We start from the raw sequence: 16,446 nt of genomic DNA on the forward strand, positions 1-16,446 counted from the left end.
TTGCATGTTCTTAGTGTGTGTGAGGAATATGTGTCTGTGTGACTGTGTTGCATGTTCTTAGTGTGTGTGAGGAATATGTGTCTGTGTGTGTTTGTTTCAGTAAGTTAGTCCCGTAAAACAGGGTAACGGTATATCCTACACTTTGGTTAGAAGACAGTATGCCGGGTGCTCCCGGCCCGTTGGGATTGCTGCTGTACTGTGTTACAGAGGAAATGACAGAGATTTCATGAATATGTTTGAGGTGTTTCATGTTTTTTTTCATTCCAGATCAAAAAAGCTTGAGGTTAACTAATTCGTTTCATGAGAAGGAGCTGTAAGTGCTGAACAAACTCTTACATTGTGAGGGAGAGAGTAGAGAATTAGGGAGAAAGAGAGAAAGAGAGAAAGAAATCCAGGGGCTGAAGAAAGAGAATTACAAAGAAGAAGATAAAATCAAGACTGATGGAAAGTAGAAGGGAGGGTTTTCATGATTTTCTGTATTGTCTGTGTTTGATAGAAAATGTCTCTGTGTTGTTTCTGCAGAGAACTAACAAGTATTTAATTATGAATCTCCCATGGAGGGGGACACTTCCAGTTTATAGAGAGGAGGGCTGAGGGGGTGGAGGGAGAGGTGGAGATGTGAGGGTGGAGGGAGAGGTGGAGATGTGAGGGTGGAGGGAGATATGGAGATGTGAGGGTGGAGGGAGAGGTGGAGATGTGAGGGTGGAGGGATATATGGAGATGTGGGGGTGGAGGGAGATATGAAGATGTGAGGGTGGAGGGAGAGGTGGAGATGTGAGGGTGGAGGGAGAGGTGGAGATGTGAGGGTGGAGGGAGAGGTGGAGATGTGAGGGTGGAGGGAGAGGTGGAGATGTGAGGGTGGAGGGAGAGGTGGAGATGTGAGGGTGGAGGGAGATATGAAGATGTGAGGGTGGAGGGAGAGGTGGAGATGTGAGGGTGGAGGGAGAGGTGGAGATGTGATGGGGTTTTGAACACATAGGTAGAGATAGATGGGTGGGTGAGGGGACATGTGGAGATGGGGGTGTGTGAAGGGAGAGGTGGAGAGGGAGGGGACGGAGGGAGGTACAGATGGAGATGGTTGGTGAAGGGCGTGGTGAGGATAGAGAGGGGGGAAAAGGAAGGAGGTAAGAGAGACAGAAGGGTGAGAAAAGGAGGTAGAGAGAGTGAGATGGCCTCTGGAGATGTGCCTTGTGTGGGAGTTAAGGAGGGATCGGTTGAGGAGCCGTAGGGGGAGCGATGGCTTTGATGAATAAAACATCCCCTGAATGAAGGGGTGTGAATGTATTATCTGGAGAAACAGAGGAATAGAAGCAGGAAGGCAGTACGAAGGAGATGTAGGAGAACATCTTCCCCATCATGAAGAGCAGTAGGAAGATAGAGAGGGGGTGGAAGTCAGGACAGACTGGGACATGTGGGGAGAGGAGGAGAGAGGAAGAAGAAGACATGAATTGTGCTAATTCTTTCCAGAAGAAAGAGTATATTTGTGGTGCATTATATATATATGAGATTGGAGAGTCATTTTTTTAGACGAGCGTAAGTGCTATCTTGTCATCTGAGAGAGAGCTTCTATACAATAATTGCTCTATATCCATGTAAGTCTGTGGAGAATACAAGAAGAAGCTGAACTCTGCACCCTGACGATGTGAGCAAGGGCAGATATTTACTGTAGAAAATGATAGGCGAGAAAAGCCCATTCTTTTGTTGCTGGGGATGGAGGATGAAGTAGCTGATTTGTTCAGTCTGTCTTTCTTTCTTCCTGTCTCACCAGACAAATAATTCATGATTATAAATGTCTGTTTATTTCATTTAATATTAATGAGTCAGTGTGAGTGTGTGTGCGTGCAGTAGAGAGAGAGATATAATGTAATTGGTGTTGGTTTGTGTGTGTGTCCTGGGGGTGATTGGTAGTGTTGGTGTGTGCGTTGGCAGGACCAGTTGGCAGAGAGCTCTGCCGCCTGGGGGGACCAGGGGGATTGAAAGGAGGGAGTGGAAGGGGGAGCGGGCTGGGGGCTTGGGGGGTGAAAGCCGTTTAAACTCTTGATGCTTTTAGACATAGAACACTGCCATGTTGTAACACTTTACCATCATACCAGGGGGTAGAACTGCTCGGTTTGTGTGAGCGTCGGCGTGTGGGGCCAGACATCGTTGAGGGAAGCGCTGCAGATGCCCCAGTCTTCTCCACCAAATGTATTCTTCTAGTTAGAGGTTGTTGTTTGTTTGTTTTTTTAAACCATGCCAGTGGCTGAACTCATAGAAGTACCTTGACACTGAACAAACATTGTGCCAACACCGAGGCCCACTGTTCAAAGGCTCTGGCTGCAGGTCTAAGAAGATCTGCATGTGTCCATGAAGCTCAGCAGTCTTCTAAACCGGGGTCCTCCAGGAGTTATGTGTCTGCAGGGTGAAGGCAAGGATGCTAATCCCTAACACTGTGTTTTGCATCAGCTCATTGTCAGCGAGGCTGGCTGGAGCTGTCTGGCTCTCTGCGGGGAGTAAGAGCTGTCTAGTTCTTTACACTTAGCTGACTAGCGCTCTACACTGACGTCTATCTCTCTAGCTTTTTACACGGAGCTGGATCAGTTTAACTCTTCACATGGAGCTGTGTAGCGCTTTACACTGACTAGTATCTAAACTATATCTCTACACGGAGCTAGATCTGTTTTGCTCTTCACAGGGAGCTGTCTAAGACTCTGCACAAACATATATCTGTCTAGCACTCAGCATGAATCTGGATCGGTTTAGCTGTTCACAGTCAAGGTCTCTACACTAACATGTATCGGTCTAGCTCTCTACACAGAGCTGGATCTGTTCAGCTCTTCACACAGAGCTGTCTAGCGCTCTACACTGAGATGTATCGGTCTAGCTCTCTACACAGAGCTGGATCTGTTCAGCTCTTCACACAGAGCTGTCGAGCTCTCTACACTGACAAGTATCGGTCTAGTTCTTTACATGGCTTAGTGTAACTGTGGCAGTTTTGCCTGTATTTATATCCAGTAGATGTATTTCTGGGGATTTGGCGGAAGCTATAGCCTGCACATACTGGATGTGGCTCTATATGGGTATGCTGAGGTTCTAGTTTGAAGCATACATGTATTCATTTGTGTTAATGTCTAGAGGTGTGTGAGTACATTGGTCATACTTTTTGTAGGTGTAAGTAGTAGCAGCTTATCATTTATTTTTCCAAGTGTCTGCCATCTGTCTGCCGTGTGTCTGCCATCTGTCTGCTGTGTCTGCCGTGTCTGCCGTGTGTCTGCCATCTGTCTGCTGTGTCTGCCGTGTGTCTGCCATCTGTCTGCCGTGTCTGCCGTGTGTCTGCCTTGTCTGCCGTGTCTGTCATGTCTGCCATCTGTCTGCCATCTGTCTGCCGTGTCTGCCGTGTGTCTGCCGTGTCTGCCGTGTCTGCCGTGTCTGCCGTGTCTGCCGTGTGTCTGCCTTGTCTGCCGTGTCTGTCATGTCTGCCATGTGTCTGCCATCTGTCTGCCGTGTCTGCCGTGTCTGCCGTGTCTGCCGTGTGTCTGCCGTGTCTGCCGTGTCTGCCGTGTGTCTGCCGTTTGTCTGCCTTGTCTGCCGTGTCTGTCATGTCTGCCATCTGTCTGCCGTGTCTGCCGTGTGTCTGCCGTGTCTGCCGTGTCTGCCGTGTCTGTCATGCCTGCCATCTGTCTGCCGTGTCTGCCGTGTGTCTGCCGTGTGTCTGCCATCTGTCTGCCATCTGTCTGCCATCTGTCTGCCGTGTGTCTGCCATCTGTCTGCCATCTGTCTGCCATCTGTCTGCCATGTGTCTGCCATCTGTCTGCCATCTGTCTGCCATCTGTCTGCCGTGTGTCTGCCGTGTGTCTGCCATGTCTGCCGTGTGTCTGCCGTGTCTGCTGTATGTCTGCCCTGTGTCTGCTGTGTTTGTCGTGTCTGCTGTGTGCCTGTCGTTTATCTGTCATGTGTCTGCTTTGTCTGCCGTGTGTCTGCCGTGTGTTTGACGTGTGTCTGTCATGTCTGCCGTGTGTCTGCCGTGTCTGCTTTGTCTGCCATGTGCCTGCTTTATGTTGTAAATAGTGTCTTCGGAAAGTATTCAGACCCTTTCAATTTCTACACATTTTGTTGTGTTATAGAATCAACTTATTCATATACAGTATATTTTATCCACCTACACACCATACTCCAGAAAAACACGTGTGCCCATTTATTGAAAAGGAAAAGCTGAAATATCTTATGTAAGTAAGTATTCATACCCTTTGCCCTGACATTCCAATTGGAGGTGGCATGCATGCTGGTTAGGCTACTGATCAAGAATCCAATGGCCACTCTAACAGGGCTTGAGCATTTCTCTGCAGGGATAAGAAAACCTGCCAGAAGGACAACCATTTTTACAGCACTCCATCAATCAGGCCTTAATGGTAGAGTGGCTAGACGGAAGCTTCTCCTGTGTAAAAGGCATATGACATGACATCTGAAGGACTGTTGAGAGCTTGAAGGAAAAGATTATCCAAAAAACATTTGGCCTGAATGCCATGCATTATGTCTGGCAAAACGTAGGTACTGTATCTGTCTACTACCACCCCTATGGTGAAGCCTGGTGGGGGGCGCCACATGCTATGGGGATGCTTTTCGGAGGCAGGGACCGGGAAACTGGTCAAGATTGAGGGAAGGATAAATGGAGTAAACTAGACGAAGGTGCTTTAAGAAAGCCTCATGCAGAATGCACACGATCTTAGACTAGGCTGAAGATTTATTTCTTTACCCTTCATCTCTATTCAGCACAACAATATTCTGAAGCACACAGACAAGACAATGCACGAGTGGCTTATGACATTACTTTTAATGTCAGTGGGTGGGTCGGCCAAAGCCCGGACTTGACCTCATTAAACATCTGTGGGGAAACCTGATGATTGTAGTTCACCGACACTCCCCATCCAATCTGATAGGGCTTGAGAAGATCTTCAAGGGAGAATGGGAGAAACTGCCCAAATCCAGGTGTGCATAGCTAGTTGAGGCATGCCTAGCTTCTTAAATAAGGCCAGAGGATATTGGAGGTGTGGTCTTGCAAGACTAAGGCATACCCGGAGTTCTATTTTAGAATAAGGCTGTAATGTAAAGAAATCTGTAAAAGGTGAAGGGGTCTGAATACTCTCCGAATGCACTTTACATGAGATATGTCAGGGGCTCTTTTCCAAAAAAATAAACAACTTTGTAAAAACATGTTCTCTCTTTGTCATAATGGGGTATTGTGTGTAAACTTACAGCAACCTGAAAGCAATTACAGTTAACTCACTTGCTCGGGAACAGAAAGGCAGATTTTTGCCGGTTCTCGGATTCAATCAGGCAATCTTTGGATGACTGGTCAGATGCTCTAACAGCTGGGATACCTGTAGCGATCTGTGTTGTGTCGGGTGTTGTACTGTTGTAACCTGGTTCCCTGTCTCCTTCCCAGGCGACCGCTGTGAGTGGGACAGGCGTCAGGGTCGCTGCGTCCCCGGGGTGTGTAGGAATGGGGGGACGTGCAGGGAGCTGTCTGGAGGTGGCTTCCGCTGTGAGTGCCCCGCTGGGGGATACGAGCGCCCCTACTGTGCAGTCACTTCACGTTCATTCCCCCCAAAGTCCTTCATCATGTTCCGAGGCCTCCGCCAGAGATTCCACCTGTCCGTCTCCCTCACGTGAGTGCAGATTTATTCCTCTCTGATTTGAGCTTTTCCATCTTTCTTTTTGACTTCTTTATTTAATTCATGCTGATTTAAATTTTTACAATTTTGTCTCAAACTGGTGTGTTCTGTTTGTCCGAGCATTTTTCGTTGTCATTTTACCATGGCTGGATGCTAAGAACAGATTTTTATTTGCAGCATGGCCTGAGAGCAATTAGGGCTAAATGTGTTGTTCTAGGTCGATACCTACCTTGTAATTTATTTGCAACTACAACCATCTAATGATGATACAGATATGCAAAATTCCTGAAGGCAATTACACTGACTGGCCAAAAAAGTCACTGTTTGGATTTAAATGAGCAAATACTTAAGAGCCTAAGATTGAATAATTACTGCAGTGATTAATATGTTTCAGCAGGCAACAATTCTTTAAACCCTGACTGATGCAGTGGGGAGCTTCTCAGTTCTTAAACAACCATGTCAGAAGACGTATCCTGTGGTCGTGGAAAAGATGCTACTGTGTTTCAGAAGGGTGAAATTATTGGCCTGCATCAAGCAAAGAAAACAACTAAGGCCATTGCTGAAATAACTGGAATTGGGTTAAGAACCGTCCAAAGCATTATTAAAAAGGATGGAGGTGAATCGTCAACTTTGCAGAAATTGGTCGGGAAAAATATCTAGAATGACCGTGAACGGAGACACTTAAATGCTTGATGAAGTCGAATCTTAAAACAAACAACAGTAGAACTCATGGCCTTGTTTAATAGAGAAAGTAAGAGCATTTCCACACGCACAATGCGATGGAAACTCACAGGATTGGGACTGAACAGCTGTGTGGCCCCAAGAAAACCACTTGTTAGTGAGGCTAATCAGGAAAAAACTGCATTTTGCTAGGGAGCATAAAGATTGGACTCTGGAGCAATGGAAAAAGGTAATGTGGTCTGATGGGTCCAGATTTACCCTATTCCAGAGCTAAGGGCTTGTCCGGGGAAGAAGGGAAGCGCATGAAGAAATGCACTGTCATGCATAGTGCCCACTGTACAAGCCTCTGGAGGCAGTGTTATGATCTGGGGTTGCTTCAATTGGTTCGGTCTAAACTCAGCAACTTTATGTGGCAAGTCTGCGGAGTACCTGAATGTACTGAATGACCAGGTTATCCCATCAATGGATTTTTTCTTCCCAGATGGCACAGGCATATTCTGGGAAGGGAGCATGAGGAATCATTTTCACTCATGAACTGGCCACCACATTGGTCCTGACCTTAGTCCCATTGAAAGTCTTTGGGATGTGCTGGAGAAGACCTTATGGAAGTGGTTCCACTCTTCCGTAGTCAATGCAAGATCTCGGCCAAAGATTAATGCAACTCTAGACGGAAATAAATATTGAGACACTGCACAAGTTTGTTGAAACAATGCCATGACAGTGTATACTGCAATTGAAATGAATAACTGAATGTATTTCTCCCTTGACTCGATTGGTTACTCTATTATTTTTCCACTATATGTAACTGATCAAAATCTAACCCAGGTAGAGAGTGACAAAATGTTTCACCTTGTTGCCTAGGGGAATTTGAACCAGCAACTTTTTGTTTACTATATGGCTGAGCAATTTGGATAAATTATTAAATTGCAATTTGTTTATGAATTGTGATTTTCTATAACATTTTGCCATAACCAGCGTAGATAACCTAATTTCTGAAATGAGACAGTAGAAATCACAGACTACATAACTGAATAAAATACAGAAGTGAAGTGCTTTTGAAATATGTAACACTTATTATCGATTTAACAACCTGTGTCTAAAATATTTTAGTGCTCATTCAAGTAAAAGGCATCGGCAAGATTTGTACATTGGCCAGTAAAATGTCACTAGCTTGTTTGCAGTGGCCGATCTTGAAGCAGAAATTCTTAACCATTTTGCTGTGTAGGCTATGTGAGACAATATCTCTGTGTCTTTACTAACAGCTGCCATGTGATTTTTGTAATTGCTGATTCCCACTTAAAAGCATATTCTGTTTGTGAAATCCTTTCTCCCTGTAACTGTTTAATGGACTTATTTAGGAATATTTAAACACATAAGGGATTTTCCTTAAAAATCGGCTGAGGTTAATTTAGATCAAATATGAGTCAAAATGACTGAACTGCCCTTTTTAGTGAGGTGATCCTGTCCATCCTCTGTATCCAGCACCATGGTGGTTTAATTACAGTTTTATACTGATGCGGTTTTATGTCTAACAGCTTTGCCACCCTGGAGAACAGTGGCCTCCTCTTCTACAATGGACGCTTCAACGAGAAACATGACTTCCTGGCTCTGGAGATCTTAGAGGGACAGGTGGTGCTGAAGTACTCCACAGGTGAGTTACTGGCCCCTAATCAAACAGTGGTTGCTACAACTCTGGTTTAGAGTGTGATGTCTGACCCATCTGTCCACAGGTGAATCATCCACTCAGGTCAGCCCCTTCCTGCCTGGCGGTGTTGCCGATGGCAACTGGCACACAGTTCACATCCATTACTACAACAAGGTGAGGGTGAGTCCCAGTGTCTGTATCTGTCTGTGTGTGTGTGTCTTAATCTCTGCAAATATCATGTATATGTTTGAATTTTCTCCGTTTCTCCATTTTTCTCAGCCTTCGCGCATTGTGAGTATAGTATGGCTGTGTATATAGTATGGCTGTATTTATAATATGGCTGTGTGTATAGTATGGCTGTGTACATAGTATGGCTGGGTATATAGTATGTCTGTGTGTATAGTACAGTTGTGTATATAGTATGGCTGTGTATTTAGTCTGTCTGTGTCTATAGTATGGCTGTGTGTATAGTACAGTTGTGTATATAGTATGGCTGTGTATTTAGTCTGTCTGTGTATATAGTATGGCTGTGTATTTAGTCTGTCTGTGTCTATAGTATGGCTGTGTGTATAGTACAGTGGTGTATATAGTATGGCTGTGTATTTAGTCTGTCTGTGTATATAGTACGTCTGTGTATATAGAATGGCTGTTTATATAGTATGTCTGTGTGAATAGTATGGCTGTGTGTATAGTAGCGCTGTGTATATGGTCTGTGAGTATTGTACAGCTGTGTATATAGTATGTCTGTGTCTATAGTATGTCTGTGTATTTAGTCTGTCTGTGTCTATAGTATCGCTTTGTATATAGTATGTCTGTGTCTATAGTATGGCTGTGTATATAATATGGCTGTGTCTATAGTATGGCTGTGTATATGGTCTGTGAGTATTGTACAGCTGTGTGTATAGTATGTCTGTGTCTATAGTATGTCTGTGTATTTAGTCTGTCTGTGTCTATAGTATTGCTTTGTATATAGTATGTCTGTGTCTATAGTATGGCTGTGTATATAATATGGCTGTGTCTATAGTATGGCTGTGTATATGGTCTGTGAGTATTGTACAGCTGTGTATATAGTATGTCTGTGTCTATAGTATGTCTGTGTATTTAGTCTGTCTGTGTCTATAGTATCGCTTTGTATATAGTATGTCTGTGTCTATAGTATGGCTGTGTATATAATATGGCTGTGTCTATAGTATGGCTGTGTATATGGTCTGTGAGTATTGTACAGCTGTGTATATAGTATGTCTGTGTCTATAGTATGTCTGTGTATTTAGTCTGTCTGTGTCTATAGTATCGCTTTGTATATAGTATGTCTGTGTCTATAGTATGGCTGTGTATATAATATGGCTGTGTCTATAGTATGTCTGTGTCTATAGTATGGCTGTGTATATAATATGGCTGTGTCTATAGTATGTCTGTGTCTATAGTATGGCTGTGTATATAATATGGCTGTGTCTATAGTATGGCTGTGTGAATAGTATGGCTGTGTGTATAGTATCGCTGTGTATATAGTATGTCTGTGTCTGTAGTATGTCTGTGTATTTAGTCTGTCTGTGTCTATAGTAACGCTGTGTATATAGTATGTCTTTGTCTATAGTATGGCTGTGTGTATAGTATGGCTATATATGTAGTATGTCTGTGTCTGTAGTATGGCTGTGTATATAATATGTCTGTGTGTATAGTACAGCTGTGTATGTAGTATGTCTGTGTATATAGTATGTGTATATAGTATGTCTGTGTCTATAGTATGTCTGTGTGTATAGTATGGCTGTGCCTATAGTATGGCTGTGTCTATAGTATGGCTGTGTATATAGTATGTCTGTGTGTATAGAATGTCTGTGTATATAGTATGTCTGTGTCTATAGTATGGCTGTGCATATAGTATGTCTGTGTGTATAGAATGTCTGTGTATATAGTATGTCTGTGTGTATAGTATGTCTGTGTCTATAGTTATGGCTGTGTATATAGAATGGCTGCATACTATACAGGTGCATCTCCAAAAATTTGAATATCGTGGAAAAGTTAAATCTTTCGTTATTCCAATAAAAAATGACACCTTCATATATTCTAGATTCATTACACATAAAGTGAAAAATTTCAAGCCTTTTTTGTTTCAGTCTTGATGATTACAGCTTACAGCTCATAGAAATCAAAAATCCAGTATCTCAAAATATTAGGAAGAAAAATTTATAATACAGAAATGTCGACCTGAGAAGAGCTCTAATCAGCTAATTAACTCAAAACACCCTCAAAGTTTTCTTAAGTATGTTAATTTATGCACTCAATACTTGGTCGGGCTCCTTTTGCACAAATTACTGCATCAATGCGGTGTAGCATGGAGGCAATCAGCCTGTGGCACTGCTGAGGTGTTATGGAAACCCAAGTTGCTTTGATAGCGGCCTTCAGCTCATCTGTGTTGTTGGGTCTGGTGTATCTCATTTTCCTCTTGACAGTACCCCATAGATTCGCTATGGGTTTCAGGCCAGGTGAGTTGGCTGGGCATTCAAGCACAGTAATACCATGGGCCGCCAACCAGTTACCAGCCATTTTGGCACTGTGGGCAGGTGCCAAGTCCTGCTGGAAATGGAAATCAGCATCTCTATAAAGCTTGTCAGCAGAGCACCAAGTGCTCTAGAATCACTTGGTAGACGGCTGCATTGACTCTGGACTAGATAAAACACAGTGGACCAACATCATCAGATGACATGGCACCCCAAATCATCACTGACTGTGGAAACTTTACACTGGACTTCAAACAGCTTGGATTCTGTACCTCTCCACTCTTCCTCCAGACTCTGGGACCTTGATTTCCAAAGGAAATGCTACATTTACTTTCATCTGAAGAGAGGCCTTTGGACCACTGAGCAACGGTCCAGTTCTTTTTCTCCTTCACCCAGGTAAGATGCATCTGATGTGGTCTCTGGTTCAGGAGTGGCTTGACACTAGGAATGCAACACTTGTAGCACCTTTCCTGGACACATCTGTGTGTGGTGGTTCTTGATGCACTGACTCCAGCCTCAGTTCACTCCTTGTGAAGCTCCCTCAAGTTCTTGAATCAGTTTTGCTTGTCAACTCTCTCAAGTCTGTGATCATCCCTGTTGCTTGTGCACCTTTTCCTGCCACACTTTTCCCTTCTGGTCAACTGTCCATGAATATGCTTTGATACAGCACTCCGTGAACAGCCAGCTCTTTCAGCAATGACCTTCTGTGGCTTGCCCTCCTTGTGGAGGGTGCAAATGAGTGTCTTCTGGACAACTGTCAAGTCAGCAATCTTCCCTATGATTGTGGTTGTGTGTATTGAAGTCTTAGGAAGTTAATTAGTTGATTAGAGCTCTTCTCAGGTCGACATTTCTGTGTTGAAAATTATTCTAATATTTTGAGATACTGTATTTTTTATTTCCATGAGCTGTAAGCTGTAATAATGAAGATTGAAACAAAATAAGCTTGAAATGTTTCCCTTAATGTGTAATGAATCTAGAATATATGACGTGTCACTTTTGCGGTAAAATTTAACTTTTCCACGATATTCAAACTTTTTGAGATGCACCTGTATAGTATAGCTGTGTATATAGTATGGCTGTGTGTATATTATGGCTGTGTGTATAGTATAGCTGTGTATATAGTATGGCTGTGTATATAGTATGTCTGTGTGTCTAGTATGGCTGTGTGTATATTATGGCTGTGTGTATAGTATAGCTGTGTATATAGTATGTCTGTGTGTCTAGTATGGCTGTGTGTATATTATGGCTGTGTGTATAGTGTAGCTGTGTATATAGTATGGCTGTGTATATAGTATGACTGTGTGTCTAGTATGGCTGTATGTATATTATGGATGTGTGTATAGTGTAGCTGTGTATATAATATGGCTGTGTATAGAGTATAGCTGTGTGTATAGTGTAGCTGAGTATATAGTATGGGTGTGTATATAGTATAGCTTTGTGTATATTATGGTTGTGTATACTGTATGGCTGTGTGTATATTATGGCTGTGTTTGTAGTGTAGCTGTGTATATAGTATGGCTGTGTATACAGTATGGCTCTGTGTGTAGTATGGCTGTGTGTGTATTATGGCTGTGTTTATAGTATGGCTGTGTATATAGTATGGCAGTGTGTATAGTATGGCTGTGTGTGTAGTATGGCTGTGAGTGTAACATGGCTGTGTGTGTATAGTATGGCTGTCTGTGTAGTATGGCTTTGTGTGTAGTATGGCTGTGAGTGTAACATGGCTGTGTGTGTATAGTATGGCTGTCTGTGTAGTATGGCTGTGAGTGTAACATGGCTGTGTGTGTATAGTATGGCTGTCTGTGTAGTATGGCTGTGTGTGTCATATAGTTGTGTGTATATTATGGCTGTGTGTGTAGTATTGCTGTGTGTATAATATGGCTGTGTGTATGTTGTATGGCTGTGTGTATGTAATATGGCTGTGTGTATGTAGAATGGCTGGGTGTATGTAGTATAACTGTGTGTTTTATAATATGTAGTATGGCTGTGTGTATGTAGTATAGCTGTGTGTATGTAGTATGTAGTATGGATGTGTGTATGTAGTATAGCTGTGTGTATGTAGTATATAGTATGGCTGTGTGTATGTAGTATAGCTGTGTGTATGTAGTATGGCTGTGTGTATGTAGTATGGCTGTGTGTATGTAGTATGTAGTATGGCTGTGTGTATGTAGTATAGCTGTGTGTATGTAGTATAGCTGTGTGTATGTAGTATGTAGTATGGCTGTGTGTATGTAGTATAGCTGTGTGTATGTAGTATGTAGTATAGCTGTGTGTATGTAGTATGTAGTATGGCTGTGTGTATGTAGTATAGCTGTGTGTATGTAGTATGTAGTATAGCTGTGTGTATGTAGTATGTAGTATGGCTGTGTGTATGTAGTATAGCTGTGTGTATGTAGTATGGCTGTGTGTATGTAGTATAGCTGTGTGTATGTAATATTTCTAAAGTTGAAGGGGTAGGCTACTGTGTAGAAACCTGCCTCTAACATTTGCAAGACTGAATTTAAACAGTAACACAAATTGTCTCCTCCTTGTCTAGAACTTCAAATGTCTAAAGTGACAATTCAAGTCAATACAAGACAATTTGAAGTTTAAATGGGGAATTGTAGAAAAATAATACTTGAAATGTTAATTTAAAATAATAACAGCAGTTGTCTACGTGTTCATTTTTGCTTGTATTTATGGTATTTAAGTATAAATCTTACTTGTGGCTTCCTGTCTAGTGCCACTGATCAAGTTGCGATTGGATGACAATAGGCCAATTCAAAGGGAATGCTTCCAGGAATTTTATTATTTTTAACAAAGTACTGACAGGAAAATGCCTTTATAGGCTTTAAGGAAAATTGTCAGTTTGTCACATGCCAATTTTCAATGCAGTGACTTATTTGTCCAATACATATCCACCATCTCATTCTAAATTACAATTGAATTTCCATCAAAGGCCTTACGTAACTTCGGAGGGTACCTGGAGTGTATTTGATTTTAATCAAATTTGTGTGGTTAAAAATAAATTTTAAGAAAAGTATTCATAAAAAGTTGTATAACATACAATTCAGCTGTGTAAACGGATTTTGGCAGTGAGTGCATGTTAACAAAATGAAGTCAGTACTCGGAAATGGGCAGTGATAAAGTGGTATCGGTGCATTCCTAGCTTCAGCCTTTCTCCAACAGCCAGCTTCCTTCAGTGTGTGTGTGTGTGATATTTGACTGTCCCTGTGTCTGCCCCAGCCCAAGCGCAGTATGAACGGGGAGGCCCAGGGTCCGTCTGATGAGAAGGTGGCTGTGGTGAGTGTGGACGACTGTGACACAGCGGTATCTCTACGCTTCGGTACGCAGCTCGGGAACTACAGCTGTGCCGCCCAGGGCAAGCAGACAAGCTCTAAGAAGTAAGTCCCTGTCTCTCTGTTGGTCACTCGTTTTAAATCCTGTGAAATCACATTTAAATCATGTGTGAATATCAAGACATCTAGACATTATAGGTATAGAAAGTCCATCCTACACATCGCCAGGCTGACCATGACCTCTGACACAGAGCAATACCTCGCTAGTTGCTTTGCCTTGGTTTTTGACAGGCCTGCAATCTGGAGACCAGACACTGTCGAGGCCGTTAGCCAATACTCCCAAATACCAGAGCTACAATTCTATATCGATACCCAGGGCTAACATGGAGAACGGTGGATATGATTCAGGGGATCCATGGCAAATAAGGGGCCCCAAGCATAAATCTTTTTAGGGGGCCCAGGAATCCCAACCACGGCCCTGCCAATATCCAAGGCTGTTAAGGCGTGGAACAATGGGCTGGTATTTTGGGACCTTGTCAGCGAAGGTTTGCTCCATGTAGCATTCAAATGGACGACCTACTTACTTCCCCCGAGAACGACAATGTCCTATGTGTCCAGAAAACACACCACCATTAACCGGGCGCCTCTGACAGCGGAATGGTTTTAAGTGTCTATCAGGTCGACGAGGCGGCCATGTCTGGCAAGACACGCGTGCACGCCTCTGGGTGCTGTTCACTTGGAAGTCAGTGTCAAGGGTAAACCGGCAGCTTTGCCACTTAATCCTATTTTCTCTGTCTGGGCTTGACAAGTCACTCACATCATTGGTCCTCCGCTGTGTTGGCCCTGAACAAAGTACAAGGGCTTCCACTAATTATGCTGTGATTATGTCCTCCATTTTCCTCTCTCTGTCTCTTTGCTCTCCTCTCTCACCCTCTCTCAATCGGTCTCTCTTTCTCTCTCCCTCTCAGATCTCTGGATCTCACTGGCCCTTTGTTTTTGGGCGGCGTGCCAAACACGCCCGATAATTTTCCGTTCCAAACCCGAGAATTTATCGGCTGCATGAAAGACCTCCACATCGACAACAGGCCTTTGGATCTGGCTGGATACATAGCTAACAATGGAACCCTACCTGGTAATGTTGCTTAACTGATAACAACACAACAAAGTTCCATTAAGGTCTTTTATTCTTTACATACTTGGGAAAAGTCGAGATAACAGTGAAACAGGATGGCTGATACTCGAGTTGTTCAAAGCATCTAGGTACAACAGCTGGTTTTATGGGCCTATAGAATGGGGCTACTCCCCTCTAATTATGCATTAATTTGGTTATATGGTACAAGCAAGCATTCTTTACTTCACAGTCCACTCCCCCTTCATATAGAATTAACACACCAATCACAGTATAGTCATGTCATGTCATCTTCTTCCGCTTATCCGGGGCCGGGTCGCGGGGGCAGCAGTCTAAGCAGGGATGCCCAGACTTCCCTCTCCCCAGACACTTCCTCTAGCTCTTCCGGGGGGACACCGAGGCGTTCCCAGGCCAGCCGGGAGACATAGTCCCTCCAGCGAGTCCTAGGTCTTCCCCGGGGTCTCCTCCCGGTGGGACGGGACCGGAACACCTTCCCAGGAAGGCGTTCCGGAGGCATCCGAAAAAGATGCCCAAGCCACCTCAGCTGACCCCTCTCGATGTGGAGGAGCAGCGGCTCTACTCTGAGCTCCTCCCGGGTGACCGAGCTTCTCACCCTATCTCTAAGGGATCGCCCAGCCACCCTGCGGAGAAAGCTCATTTCGGCCGCCTGTATCCGGGATCTTGTCCTTTCGGTCATGACCCAAAGCTCATGACCATAGGTGAGAGTAGGAACGTAGATTGACTGGTAAATCGAGAGCTTCGCCTTGCGGCTCAGCTCTTTCTTCACCACGACAGACCGATACATCGACTGCATTACTGCAGAAGCTGCACCGATCCGTCTGTCAATCTCCCGTTCCATCCTTCCCTCACTCGTGAACAAGACCCCTAGATACTTAAACTCCTCCACTTGAGGCAGGCACTCTCCACCAACCTGAAGCGGGCAAGCCACCCTTTTCCGACTGAGGACCATGGCCTCGGATTTGGAGGTACTGATTTTCATCCCCACCGCTTCACACTCGGCTGCAAACCGTCCCAGCGCATGCTGAAGGTCCTGGTTAGAAGGGGCCAACACGACAACATCATCTGCAAAAAGCAGAGACGAAATTGTGTGGTCCCCAAACCTGACACCCTCCGGCCCCTGGCTGCGCCTAGAAATTCTGTCCATAAAAATTACGAACAGAACCGGTGACAAAGGGCACCCCTGCCGGAGTCCAACATGCACTGGGAACAAGTCTGACTTACTGCCGGCAATGCGGACCAAGCTCCTGCTTCGGTTGTACAGGGACCTGACAGCCCTTAGCAAAGGACCCAGGACCCCATATTCCCCAAGCACCCTCCACAAGATGCCGCGAGGGACACAGTCGAATGCCTTCTCCAAATCCACAAAACACATGTGGATTGGTTGGGCAAACTCCCATGAACCCTCCAACACCCCGTAGAGGGTATAGAGCTGGTCCAGTGTTCCACGGCCCGGACGAAAACCACACTGTTCCTCCTGAATCCGAGGTTCTACTATCGGCCGTATTCTCCTCTCCAGTACCCTGGCATAGACTTTCCCGGGGAG

At 44.3% G+C, this 16,446-nt stretch overlaps 1 protein-coding gene across 3 annotated transcripts in view; it reads left to right on the forward strand.

Moving 5' to 3' along the window:
- celsr3 (cadherin, EGF LAG seven-pass G-type receptor 3) overlaps window positions 1-16,446 on the forward strand; it is a 52,957-nt gene that overhangs the window by 12,890 nt on the left and 23,621 nt on the right. The window contains exons 4-9 of one of the 3 annotated variants that reach the window (XM_010895828.3): window positions 5,423-5,645; window positions 7,868-7,983; window positions 8,063-8,151; window positions 8,257-8,268; window positions 13,701-13,858; window positions 14,722-14,885. In XM_010895828.3, coding sequence (XP_010894130.3) covers window positions 5,423-5,645; window positions 7,868-7,983; window positions 8,063-8,151; window positions 8,257-8,268; window positions 13,701-13,858; window positions 14,722-14,885 — 762 coding nt within the window. Of the gene's footprint in view, window positions 1-5,422; window positions 5,646-7,867; window positions 7,984-8,062; window positions 8,158-8,256; window positions 8,269-13,700; window positions 13,859-14,721; window positions 14,886-16,446 lie in introns of all 3 variants that reach the window. The other 2 variants (XM_020051707.2, XM_020051708.2) reach the window with 2 other exon arrangements.

This window comes from Esox lucius, chromosome 12 (assembly GCF_011004845.1).
Source record: "Esox lucius isolate fEsoLuc1 chromosome 12, fEsoLuc1.pri, whole genome shotgun sequence".
Lineage (NCBI taxonomy): Eukaryota > Metazoa > Chordata > Actinopteri > Esociformes > Esocidae > Esox > Esox lucius.